Genomic DNA, 13,143 nt, shown 5'->3' on the forward strand with positions numbered 1-13,143 from the left:
TACAAAAAAAGCTCGCAGCTACACAACAGCACACAAGCTAGCCACACTTATTAGAGTCCGTAATTCATTCCTTCTCAAATAGTGGAGTAGGCCCCCCCTAGAGTGATGCGCGTGTGACCCCGGGGAACATGCTTTTTTTGCCGTACTCGAATATAACGAAGCGTATGTAGCACTTGGCTTCACTGTAACTACAATGGGACGCAAGGGAAGATCGGTGTGTTTCTTTTAATGGAAATAAGCACACAATGTTATGCAGTGGTATAGTTACAACAATTTTAGATAAAACATATTTTTCTATAGACATGGTGCAGAGTGAAAGGGGGCCGCGAAATATTTTCTTCTTAATAGGGAGGGCATGACAGAAAAGAGAGAACCACTGCCCTAATCTAACACTATTGCAACCTTAAACACCCCATTTATCAATACAAATAAGTATCAAATAATTATAGTTGCATATTACTTTCAGATAAAATGTCTACAAGCCGAAAGTATCCAGTAAAAAAAAAAAATTGAATTTACTGCATCATGAGCTTAAAGGCCTACTGAAATTAGATTTTCTTATTTAAACGGGAATAGCAGGTCCATTCTATGTGTCATAATTGATCATTTTGCGATGTTGCCATATTTTTGCTGAAAGGATTTAGTAGAGAAAATCGACGATAAAGTTCGCCACTTTTGGTACTTCCTGAAAAAGCCTCGCCTTTACCGGAAGGCGCAGACGATGACGTCGCAAGTGTGGGGGCTCCTCACGTATTCACATTGATTTTAATGGGAGCCTCCAACAAAAACAGTTATTCGGACTGAGAAAATGACAATTTCCCCATTAATTTGAGCGAGGATGAAAGATTCGTGTTTGAGGATATTGATAGCAACGGACTAGAAAAAAAAAAAAGAAAAAAATGCGATAGCATTGGGACGTATTCCGATGTTTTTAAACACATTTACTAGGATAATTCTGGGAAATCCCTTATCTTTCTATTGTGTCGCTACTGTTTTAGTGAGTTTAATTTTACCTGATAGTCGAAGGTGTACGTCCACAGGTGTGTTGACGCCAATGTCTCACGGGTGTCGACGGCAGCCGTACGGACGACACAAGCTCAGCTGATATCCGGTAAGTGGCGACTTTGTAACCACAATTTTCTCACCGAAACCTGCTGGTTGACATTTGGTCTGGATTCATGTTTGCTTGACCGCGCTCTGATCCGTAGTAAAGTTTCAGCTCCGGGAATTTTAAACAATGAATCACCGTGTGTTTGTGTGGCTAAAGGCTAAAGCTTCCCAACTCCATCTTTCTACTGTGACTTCTCCAATATTATTTGAACAAATTGCAAAAGATTCAGCAACACAGATCTCCAAAATACTGTGTAATTATGCCGTTAAAGCAGACGACTTTTACCTGTGTGTGTGCGTAGCGCTCATACTTCCTAAAAATGCGTGACATCCTGCGTACACGTCATCATTACACGACGTTTCCAGGACGAAACTCCCGGGAAATTTAAAATTGTAATTTAGTAAACTAAAAAAGCAGTATTGGCATGTGTTGCAATGTTAATATTTCATCATTGATGTATAAACTATCAGACTACTTGGTGGGTAGTAGTGGGTTTCAGTAGGCCTTTAAAGGGGTCATATTATGATTTTTTTTTCTACATTTAAAAACACTTCCTTGTGGCATGCCGTATTTTTCGGTGTGTAAGTCGCTCTGGAGCATAAGTGAAGTGAATTATATTTATATTTTATATTTATATTTTTAAGTTGCACCTGCCGAAAATGCATAATAAAGAAGGGAAAAAACATATTAGTCGCACTGGAGTATAAATCGCATTATTTGGGGAAATTTATTTGATAAAACCAACAGCAAGAATAGACATTTGAAAGGCAATTTAAAATAAATAAAGAATAGTGAACAACAAGCTGAATAAGTGTACGTAATATGATGCATAAATAACCAACTGAGAAGGTGCCTGGTATGTTAACTTAACATATTATGGTAAGAGTCATTCAAATAACTACAACATATAAAACATGCTATACATTTACCAAACAATCTGTCACTCCTACTTGCTAAATCCAATGATATCTTATACGTCTAGTCTCTTACGTGAATGAGCTAAATAATATTATTTGATATTCAACGGTAATGTGTTAATCATTTCACACATAAATCGCTCCTAAGTATAAGTCGCACCAAACAATGAAAAAAATGGCGACTTATAGTCCGAAAAATAGGGTACATAGCAGGTAATGATGGTTCTTTGGTCAAAATTTTGCAGTGATTATGTTTTACACACAGACCATGTTCAAGCTGTCTCATCAGAGCGCGTTGTTTTGTGGACGGCCTTAATTACGTGGCTCCACTTCGCCCGTGTATACTTTTAAAACCGCTAATGGTAACATAAGGAGACAATGTTTTTTGTTATTTTTTTGCTTTGAAAAATGGAATTGTGAGCAAATTGCAAACAGCACCTTTGACTTACTGTTATTGTTCACCTGTCATAATTGGAAAGGGATGCCTGAAAAGGATTTTGTCAATGTACAAAGAAACCCCTGACAGGTACTCATCACAGCGTCAACTTTAATAAAAGTATTAGTCTCGTAATGTTACCCCCAAAAAAATCCTAGAACTATATTTCTATATCCATGCCACAATTTGAGATTTTATGTCTGTGTTCCGTTCCATACGGAGCCATTGAGTTTTCTAACAATGTTTTAACATACATATATTATGCATCAATAAAAACAATGCCTTTCTTTTCTATTGTTTAAGTCTTACTTGCAGTAATCCAGTCCAATCTTGCCCCTCTCCATCATGTCTACCAGCCTCCCAGGCGTCGCGACCAGCAGATGACACCCCCTCTCCAGTTCTCGGATCTGCTGGCCGATGTCTGCTCCTCCGTACACGACGCAGGGACGCACTTTGGATCGGTAGGAAAACTAGGAGACGAAAATTAACACAACTTCATCGTTTGCAATCTCTATGGGGTTTTAGATCTGAATGCAAACATACCTTCCGCGCCTCGTCGTATATCTGCAGGGCCAGCTCTCGAGTTGGGGCCAGGACCAGAGAAATGGGGTACTGCTTGCGACGGCCATACTTTCCGTTTTCCTGCAACATGAGGAGTAATTACAAGATCAAAATAAAATCCATAATATAATACTCAACATTAAAAAATACAAATTAGAGGCTTTAAAGTTAAAGAAGGGTGTAAGATTAAGACATCAAACCTACCGCTAACACATTTATAGTAGCAGCAAAACAAATTGTTTTTACAACAATGTAATTTACGAAACTTTTTTGATGAACAGTCTGTTCTTTTATTACATATATTATTGATTTATTCAGTTTTAAAAATGTGTTTTCCCGGTTTTCATTTCTTCAATACATCTCACTGATATTGTTTTGCATCATTGGTAAGCCTACACTCTAGTCGAGACTAATCTGTCATTCAATCACAGAGATCAGAGACAACCATAGGGAAGTTCTGATCAGGGTTTTATGTTGTAGTGATTAAGATCAGCTGATACCGAGCACATGTATTAGCTGTAGGGATGTACCAGTATTGTAGATACCGCGGTATTACGGTTTCAAAGTCTTCACAGTAATACTGTAGGCATGACGGTATCAAACAAAAACTTGATGAGTAATCCTGAATCTCCCATAATCCTCTGCACAGTAAGGGGTGACTTGATGCGGGCGTGAAACGCCGTAAGCAAGAAGTGAAGTGTGGAATATGTAAGCAGGAAGTGAAATGTGTTCTTAGTAAATGACAGGAATTAGTTTTTTGGACATTTCGTAAAAAAATCCTAAAAAATCCATAACTCTTTGAAATATGTTACTAATAAACAGACAAGCACTGGTGAAAACATAACCTTTTTGACAGATGTAAGAAATGATGCGATCTGCAAAGCAAAGCGCGGCATTTTTATCTCCAGCCTTTCCAAGATGACACAGAACCAGCCGGACACGTCGCACCTCATGGAGGTAAATCACCAAGAAAAACTCTAAACTGCAAGAAATATGAGTAAACTGAAAATTTACATGATGAATCCAGCCATTTCCACAGTTTGCTTGGCATCTATCCAGCTGCACTCTGGCAGAAGGCACAAGGCAGGGCCACCTCAAACGCTCACCGAGAAAATATATTTGAAGCAAGCAAAGTCAAACATCAGTTTGAGAGGCGTTTACATTATAACAAGTTAAACTGTTAGTGATTCCAAACTGATTTCAACATGTCCACTGTGGAGGACACTGCTTCTCATAAAGTAAAAGTTAAAAGACACTAAAGTGAACATGATTGTTTTACACTGGATGTTTACATTGAGATCACGGGTACAAGCGGCCAAAATGAGTTTCCTCCGCCGTGTGGCGGGGCTCTCCCTTAGAGATAGGGTGAGAAGCTCTGCCATCCGGGAGGATCTCAAAGTAAAGCCGCTGCTCCTTCACATCGAGAGGAGCCAGATGAGGTGGTTCGGGCATCTGGTCAGGATGCCACCCGAACGCCTCCCTAGGTAGGTGTTTAGGGCACGTCCAACCGGTAGGAGGCCACGGGGAAGACCCAGGACACGTTGGGAAGACTATGTCTCCCGGCTGGCCTGGGAACGCCTCGGGATCCCCCGGGAAGAGCTAGACGAAGTGGCTGGGGAGAGGGAAGTCTGGGTTTCCCTGCTTAGGCTGTTGCCCCCGCGACCCGAGCTCGGATAAGCGGAAGATGATGGATGGATGGATGTTTATATTGTCACTTTAAAAAGACACTCAACTGTAATTTTTTTTAACAATTTGCTTGAAACAGTGGAAGTCCTTGCACAATACATGTTTGTAGTATGATTACAACATTTGAGCATTATGTTTGTGTTCAATTACAGTAAGTGTGTTATCCTAAACATGCCTGCTACTTCATTTTACACACTTTAGCCATATTAAGTCTTTATTTGGATCCACTATGGATTGAACTTTCCCAGTATCATGTTAGACCCCGCTTGGGGGGGTCCTCTCCAAGGTTTCTCATAGTCATCATTGTCACTGACGTCCCACTGGGTGTGAGTTTTCCTTGCCCTTATGTGGGCCCTACAGAGGATGTCGAAGTGGTTTGTGCAGCCCTTTGAGACACTAGTGATTTAGGGCTATATAAATAATCAGATTGATTGATTGATTGATTGGTATTTGAACATATGCCACAATAATATCAGACTGTGGCGTGAAAGGGGAACTGCACTTTTTTTGGGGAATTTTGCCTTTTTTTCCACAATAATGACGACAGACAAGAACTTACATGTCTTTAAATAAAATCAATTATTAAAGATAAAAACGGCTTGAAAGATGTGGTTAATGGAAGTCACCGTTGTAACCTTCAAAGTCCTCTAAAACAACTTCAAAACTCTCCAGCAATATTTTATATACACACTGCGCATTATATATATACAAACCCCGTTTCCATATGAGTTGGGAAATTGTGTTAGATGTAAATATAAACAGAATACAATGATTTGCAAATCATTTTTAACCCATATTCAGTTGAATATGCTACAAAGACAACATATTTGATGTTCAAACTAATAAACATAATTTTTTTGCAAATAATCATTAACTTTAGAATTTGATGCCAGCAACACGTGACAAAGAAGTTGGGAAAGGTGGCAATAAATAATGATAAAGTCAACTCTTCAATGCAGCCAGTACTTGCTTGTCGTGATGATATCAAGACCTGGATGGCCCTAAATTTCTTAAATTTCAATGAAAAGAAGACTGAAGTAATAGTGTTTGGACCTAGTGGTACCTGTGAGCTCCCCCCTGTTGACTTTGCCCCCTTGGCTTTGCACGTTAAGCCCATGGTCGCCAACCTTGGCTTTCGTATTGATTGTGATTTTAAATTGGACCGTCAGATTGGCACAGTGGTGAAAGACAGCTTTTTTCATTTAAGTCAGCTGGCCAAGGTTAAAAACCCTCTTTCAGGGCAACAGTTTGAGACAGTAATCCACGCCTTTATCACATCTTGGCTGGATTATTGTAACTATTTGTATTTTGGAATTAGTCAATCCACACGGTCACGTCTGCAGCTGGTCCAAAATGCAGCTGCCCAACTTTTAACAAGCACAAGAAAAAGAAAGCACGTCACTCCTTGACAGTGCGCTTTATAATCCGGTGTGCTCTATAGTCCGAAAAATATTGTAAATCATTTCGTTTTTGCTCCTTTGCCTCTTTCCAGAGATGTATTTCCCGAGTTAGTAAACATGAAAAAAAAAAAATATTAATACCGATTCTTCTAGTATCGATTATGCAAACCCTGTTTCCATAAGAGTTGGGAAATTTTGTTAGATGTAAATATAAACGGAATACAATGATTTGCAAATCGTTTTAAACCCATATTCAAGTGAATGCACTACAAAGACAAGATATTTGATGTTCACTGACATTCAATGTTGGTTTCCGGCCATGCCCCTTACGTGGAGTGATTTCTCCAGATTCTCTGAACCTTTTGATGATATTATGGACCGTTGATGTTGAAATCCCTAAATTTCTTGGAATTGCACTTTAAGAAACCTTGTTCTTAAACTGTTTGACTATTTGCTCACGCAGTTGTGGAAAAAGGGGTATACCTCGCCCCATCCTTTCTTGTGAAAGACTGAGCATTTTTTGGGAAGCTGTTTTTATACCCAACTGGCCTGCACACCTATGGGATGTTCCAACTAAGTGTTTGATGAGCATTCCTCAACTTTATCAGTATTTATTGCCACCTTTCCCAACTTCTTTGTCACGTGTTGCTGGCTTAAAATTCTAAAGTTAATGATTATTTGACAAAAAAAAATGTTTATCAGTTTGAACATCAAATATGTTGTCTTTGTAGCATATTTAACTGAACAGAGTTGAAAATTATTTGCATATCAGTGTATTCCGTTTATATTTACATCTAACAATTTACCAAATCATATGAAAACGGGGTTTGTATACTGATACTACCTTTGGTATCAACGCCACTAACTTATGGTTCAAACCGGCCTCTAACGTGTTGTGAACTGACTGCAACAATGCAGAAACACCAACCACTTACTGTTATGTTATCCTCTCTCTTGACACTTATTAATCTACTTTTTCATTCCTTGTTATCTGCTTACTTTCTGCTATAACACGCTTCCATCTACACTGCTTAAACTTTACTAAGCACCTATTTCTAAAGCTTGTTTAGCAGTTAGCTTAGCTTTTAGCATGCCTGCTCCTGGTTTGATCTTACATGGTGTGTAACATGTTTAGCATTTTCCTCCAGTGATATTGTTACATGATAATGATGATTAAGATACTACGAAATGTTGTTTATTTGCTGTAATGGGGGTGATTGTTATTAGCTGTGTATGGAGACACATAATTAGCAGCTAGCCGATCGTCAGCCGGGGGACTAAAAATAAATACAGTGTCAGCCAGGAGATCGCCGTTAAAAGGCAACTGTGGCGATCACATATTTTTTCACAAAAATTGTCCGATTCTGATCAGTGGCAGAATAATCTGCACATCCCAATCATTCATACTCACATCATTACTGAATGGGAAGTGAGAACCAAACCGTGCCAGCTATGAAAACCACTACACTACAAGCAATCAGTGTCTTTTCTTGAATACATATTTTCAATAAATGAAAAATAAGCATATTGTATTTGTTTTGTAAATTGAATACATAGAAATTTCCCCCTCATGTTTTGAATTTTCGGTATGCAGCCCTATGTGGATAAAGTTGAGACACTCCTGCTGGTCTAAGGCTGTTTGTTCTTGTAACGCCATCTGCCGGATTAAGCGTGTCACTACTCCACAAACCCTTACAATGCCAACACTGAAAAGAAATTCCTCACCTGCCCGGAGGCTTTAGCTGCATTGAGGGCATCTCCTGGTCCCTCAGCATAGATCTGGCTAAGAATTGGTAGGAGGAATGCTGCTGTTTTCCCAGAACCTACACGCATGACACGGAAAATCAGCAGCTTTGTTCTGGTTATGCACAGAAGAAGTCACACACGTCCTACCAGTCTGTGCGCAGGCCATTAGGTCTCTCTTGGACTTTACGATAGGAATGGCATATTTCTGGACAGGGGTAGGTCGGGTGTAGCGGCTCAGCCCAATGTTGCCCATGACAATCTCGCCCATGTCTATATCCTGGAACTGCACAGAGAAGGATACTGGTCACACTAACTTACAAACTGCATGTGAAAAAAAAAAATGGTCGTTATTCCTACACTTTCGATGTGATGAGGGCAGTTCTGTCCAGTGGCCTCAACAGGAATGTCATCGTATTTCTCAAAATTAATCCCAGTGTTGCTGGCAGAGAACAGCTCACTAAAAGGGCAGAGGGAAAACCACAGACTCAATGATTAGTTTCCAACCATGTTTGACTCCTTTGCAACCAGTCATTGAATACTTCAATAGGAACAAATGCACACAACACAAATACCAAGACTGAACAGTCAAGCTTAGGCCTGAGCGAAATTTAACAAGTCAATTAATGAAGCGCTAAATGAAAATGAAGTCCGTCATTTTTCCAGGGTCGATAAAGGCTGTTTACATTCTGGTTTACAGGCGTCAATAGCATTCATTCTTTGCATCGGTATCAGCAACTGCGTGTGTTTGTGCCATAGGAAATGAAAATAAAGTTGCGGAGCCTCTTGTCATTCATTAGGTGTCTGTAAGCGGAGAGGCGGGGTCACTAGCATCACACAGTGCAACACGTTAGCCCGTGACTAAACACAGCAAGCGATAGTAGAAATACAGAGAACAAAATGATTGCAAAACCAAATACCACCAGTGTGGGAATATTTCGGTTTTAAGTCAGTGGAATAAGGTGAGACGAGGAAACAATTTGTTGAATTTGCGCAAGAATGGTGCCATCAAATAAATCAAACTCAACAAACTTGCATGCCCACTTGATATCCAACCACCCCACTTAGTATTTCCAACTGGTAAAAGAACTGCAAATGAAGATGGCGAGTCTTGATCCCGACCGACCACACTCACACTGAGGTGTTTGGCGAACAAGTGCAAACGAAACAGTGCAAAACAGCGTGCGCTCAGAGAAAGTGTGGTTAGTACAAGACATGCTGCCCTTTAATTCCATTGAAAAACTAGCATTTCCAAAAACCCTCCAAACGTTTGACTGACATTTGTCATGTTGCCATTTCATGGCAAATTTTTTTATTTTCCTGAAGGAACTCTCCTGAAGGGATCAATAAAGTACTATCTATCTACCACCTATGCTAGTGTTCGTTTCTCAGAATCTACCAAACTTTAGTTTTTTTGTAGCAATGTGAAATGTCTAAATATCACCATTTCATTTTGAACACTCAAAGTTCACATGTGCACTCATACATGTAGACCCAAAGCCATCATAAGGCCTACTGTAACGCACAATTTAAAAAAAGAGAACAACCCTAAACTGTGCTAGCACTGTTGCTAACATGAGTGTAGGGCTGGGCGATATAGATCAGAACTCATATCCCGATATATAATGGCCCATGAATGGAAATATCCGTTGACGTAACAAAGTATCTCGACCGTGCCTTTTTTTTTTTCCGGGACAATTAGGGGATCCCAAATACACAAAAACAGGTACCAAAATTTAAGAAAAGTAGGTTTTGCATTATATGATTCCAACTTAAGAGGTGTTTTGAGAAAATAATGAAAATCCTTAACAATAATAAGAAAAGTCAAATATAATCTCCAGTCTTCTTTAAAAAAAAACACAAAAGAACAAAATGTGAAATAAAGTGCCCTGGATTCAGAGGACATGTTTTAACATCAGCAGCAACATGAACATTTTTGACCTTTAACAATGGTGTTTTTATAGGTAAATAATATTATAGGACATGCACACAAATATTTTAGCCAGGGACACCAACCTGCTAACTGCTTCATGATACTGTGTGACAGGCTAGTTACCTTTTACTTTACCAAAAAAGTAATTGAATTACTAACGGAATTACTCTTTAATAGATGTAATTGATTACTAGGAAAAGTAAATAATGTGTTACTAAAAAAATTAACTTCAATTATCCGGCATAATGCAGTTGAAATAGGTTTTATACATACACACACACACACACACACACACACACACACACACACACACATACATACATACATATATATATATATATATATATGACAACAGTTTGTGTGTCTGAGTGTGTGCCTTTTAAAAGGCGGTGCCTGTCGCCTAGAGACGTGTGACGTCAGCGAGTCCAAGCCGTTATCTTGAGCTGTTTTTGGTAGTTTAGCAGGCTCGCAGCAGCTGTTTGTCTGCTATGACAGCAGCTTCTTTGAATCTTTAACTGGTTTGTGTTACCACAGTCCAATTTTTCAAAAGTTATGGTTTAAATTTATTTCAAACATGCTATATAGATGGGTAAAAATGTTACTCTCGTTTTTTCAATTTGGATGGATTTAGTTTAAGAGCAAAATGTGATAAAAGGGTTTAAATTCCTTTTCTCACATGTTCGACAGTTTTTGTTGTTGTTGTTTTTAAGTCCCACGGCCTATGTTTAGGCACATTTGCGAACAATTTATCACAACTTACAGCACTGAAAAATGTTGACATTCATTTTATTTTTCTCCTGGTAAAAAATTGCATTGGTCATAAAAAAATAATAATTATCAATATTGACTAATATAAAAAACTTATATCATGAACAGTTTTCCGCCATATTGCTCAGCCTTCCTCCTAACTGACAAATATGCGCAATCTCAGGTTAGGCGCGCATAAGGGATAGGGAATATGACCAAAAATGTGTACTGTGAAATATATTGCAGCCTCCTCTGATAACGATAATCAACACAACATATTATTTAGCATATAGATTATAATAGAACGTATTATGTATTTTTATTAATTTGTCAAAACGGTTATTAATCTACTTGCTAATTTACTGGTAACATCTGGTTAACTTCTGTCGTAACATCAATGACCGATTAAATTTTGTTTACAAATATAAATTACATACAGACAACTGAGATAAGTATTAGCACCCCCCGCGACCCTGAAAAGGACAAGCGGTAGAAAACGGATAGATGGACAACATTTTGATCAAAATAAAGTAAATAGTGCAAAATACTATACATAAAACATCTACCTTTGGTTTTTCTCCTTAAAGTCCTCCTGTGCTTAATATATTTCCTGAGTTTGTAAACCAACCATGTGATGGTTAAAAAATAAAAACAAAAATTAGAACACTGCAGTTTTGACCATTTACTGATACTTTATTTCCCGACATGGAGGCCAGAATTAGTTAACCGCTCGCGAGGACGCAATATATTGCGCTAAGGATACGGCCATTTGATTGTCGCTATCAAATTTGCGTGATGTGTCATCAACATGCAAGATCACGATAAGACAATGGTATTAAACACGCTGTTGTCTGCTAGATTGATAACATTTATCTCATATATCCTGCAACCCTTGAACACTGTCAACATTTGTGCAACCCATCGAGGCGACTCTCTTTGCATGCCTGCTTGTGTGTGGTTTGGTTCTCTGTGTGGTGTGGAAAAAAACATACAGTGGACTGTTTTGCCAATTTCCTTTTCCCCACACCTCTTTGCAGCACCTCAAGCTCCATCAGGTTGGATGGTAAACGTTGATTTCATCCAGGATGTCTCTGTATATTGTTGCATTCACATTTCCCTCTCTCCTAAAAAGACTCCCAGTTCCTGCTGCTGAAAAACATCCCCACAGCATGATGCTGCCAACACCATGCTTTACTGCAGGGATGGTATTGGCCTGGTGATGAGCAGTGCCTGGTTTCCTCCAAACATGATGCCTGGCATTCACAACAAAGAGTTCAATCTCTGTCCCATCAGATGAGATATTTTTTTTCTTATGGTCAGAGTCTTTCGGGTGCATTTAGGTAAACTTTTTACTGAGAAACAGCTTCTGTCTGGCCACTACATCATTCAGGCCTAAGTGGTGAATTGCTGCAGAGATGGTTGTCCACAGAGGAATGCTGTAGCTCTGAAAGAATGACTATTGCGTTATTGTGTCACCTCCCTGACTAGACTAAGATGAATGCAGCAATGTATAGACACATCCTGGATGAAAACCAACACTTCCCATCCAACCTGATAGAGCTTGAGACGTGCTGCAAAGAGGAATGGGCAAAGCTGCCCAAAGATAGGTGTGCCAAGTTTGAGGCATCGTATTCAAAAAGACTTGAGGCTGTAATTGCTGCCAAAGGTGCATCAACAACGTATTGAGCAAAAGCTGTAAATACTTATGTAGATGTGATTTTTTAGTTCATTATTTTTAATATATATGCAAAAATATCTTTGGAAAAAAAAAAAAAAAACTCAACTTATTCACATTGTTGTTATGGGGCTTGTCTGTAGAATTTTGAGAACAAAATTGATTTACTTAATTTTTAAGTAAAGCTGTAACATAACAAAATAAGGAAAAAGTGAAGCACTGTAAATACTTTCCAGATGCATTATATGACTTACTGCTCAAGGCGTTCATTGAGTGGCGTTGGTTTGGACCAGTCTCCGTCATCTCTGACCTCCTCTACCCAGCGGCTGTTTCCGCCTCCGCCACCACTATACCCACCGTGGTCGAACCTGAACCAAAGAAGAAAACCATGATGTGTAACACGTGTGCGCCTGCAGTCGTCCGGAGGATCTTTTTGTGACTACCAACAATCAAAAAGGAGAACATGATCATCTCACCGTCCACGATTAGCATTGCTTCGGTCATTGAAAAATGCAGACTTTCCTCTGTTGTTTCCGAAGCTGCTATAGGCGTCCTTGGCGGTGTTCCACCCACCAGCATCTGACAAAGTCATAGGACAGAAATGAGGAGTCAAGTTCCTCACCACAGCCGCTCAAGGTTTGCACACAGTCAAAGAGGATTGCCACCTTTGTTTTCGTACAACCCGAAAGCAATCGGCTGAGCAGTGTTGATGGGATTGAAGGCTCCGGCCCTGTTGCCACGGTAGCCGCCTCCAGCCAAGCCCCCTCGACCCCGCTCCATGCGAGGCGGGCCACGGTTATATGTGTTGCTGCCAGTCATGCGGTTGTCATGGAAGCCGTTGACAAAGTTGCCACGGCTTGCATCCCAACCGACTGCAAGCGGGACAAAAGTGACCAAACCGATTACCATAAGCAAGACAAGCCACTACGGAGCA

At 39.5% G+C, this 13,143-nt stretch overlaps 1 protein-coding gene across 6 annotated transcripts in view; it reads right to left on the minus strand.

The window, feature by feature from the left end:
* LOC133544547 (ATP-dependent RNA helicase DDX3X-like) overlaps window positions 1-13,143 on the minus strand; it is a 46,881-nt gene that overhangs the window by 15,023 nt on the left and 18,715 nt on the right. For all 6 annotated transcript variants that reach the window (XM_061890014.1, XM_061890009.1, XM_061890008.1 and 3 more), the window contains 8 exons: window positions 12,875-13,081; window positions 12,686-12,788; window positions 12,464-12,577; window positions 8,215-8,314; window positions 8,005-8,140; window positions 7,837-7,934; window positions 3,008-3,106; window positions 2,774-2,934 (listed from right to left, as the gene is read on the minus strand). In XM_061890014.1, the coding sequence (XP_061745998.1) occupies window positions 2,774-2,934; window positions 3,008-3,106; window positions 7,837-7,934; window positions 8,005-8,140; window positions 8,215-8,314; window positions 12,464-12,577; window positions 12,686-12,788; window positions 12,875-13,081 (1,018 nt within the window). The remainder of the gene's footprint in view (window positions 1-2,773; window positions 2,935-3,007; window positions 3,107-7,836; window positions 7,935-8,004; window positions 8,141-8,214; window positions 8,315-12,463; window positions 12,578-12,685; window positions 12,789-12,874; window positions 13,082-13,143) is intronic.

The sequence above is a fragment of the Nerophis ophidion genome, linkage group LG27, assembly GCF_033978795.1.
Source record: "Nerophis ophidion isolate RoL-2023_Sa linkage group LG27, RoL_Noph_v1.0, whole genome shotgun sequence".
NCBI classification, from domain to species: Eukaryota; Metazoa; Chordata; class Actinopteri; order Syngnathiformes; family Syngnathidae; genus Nerophis; species Nerophis ophidion.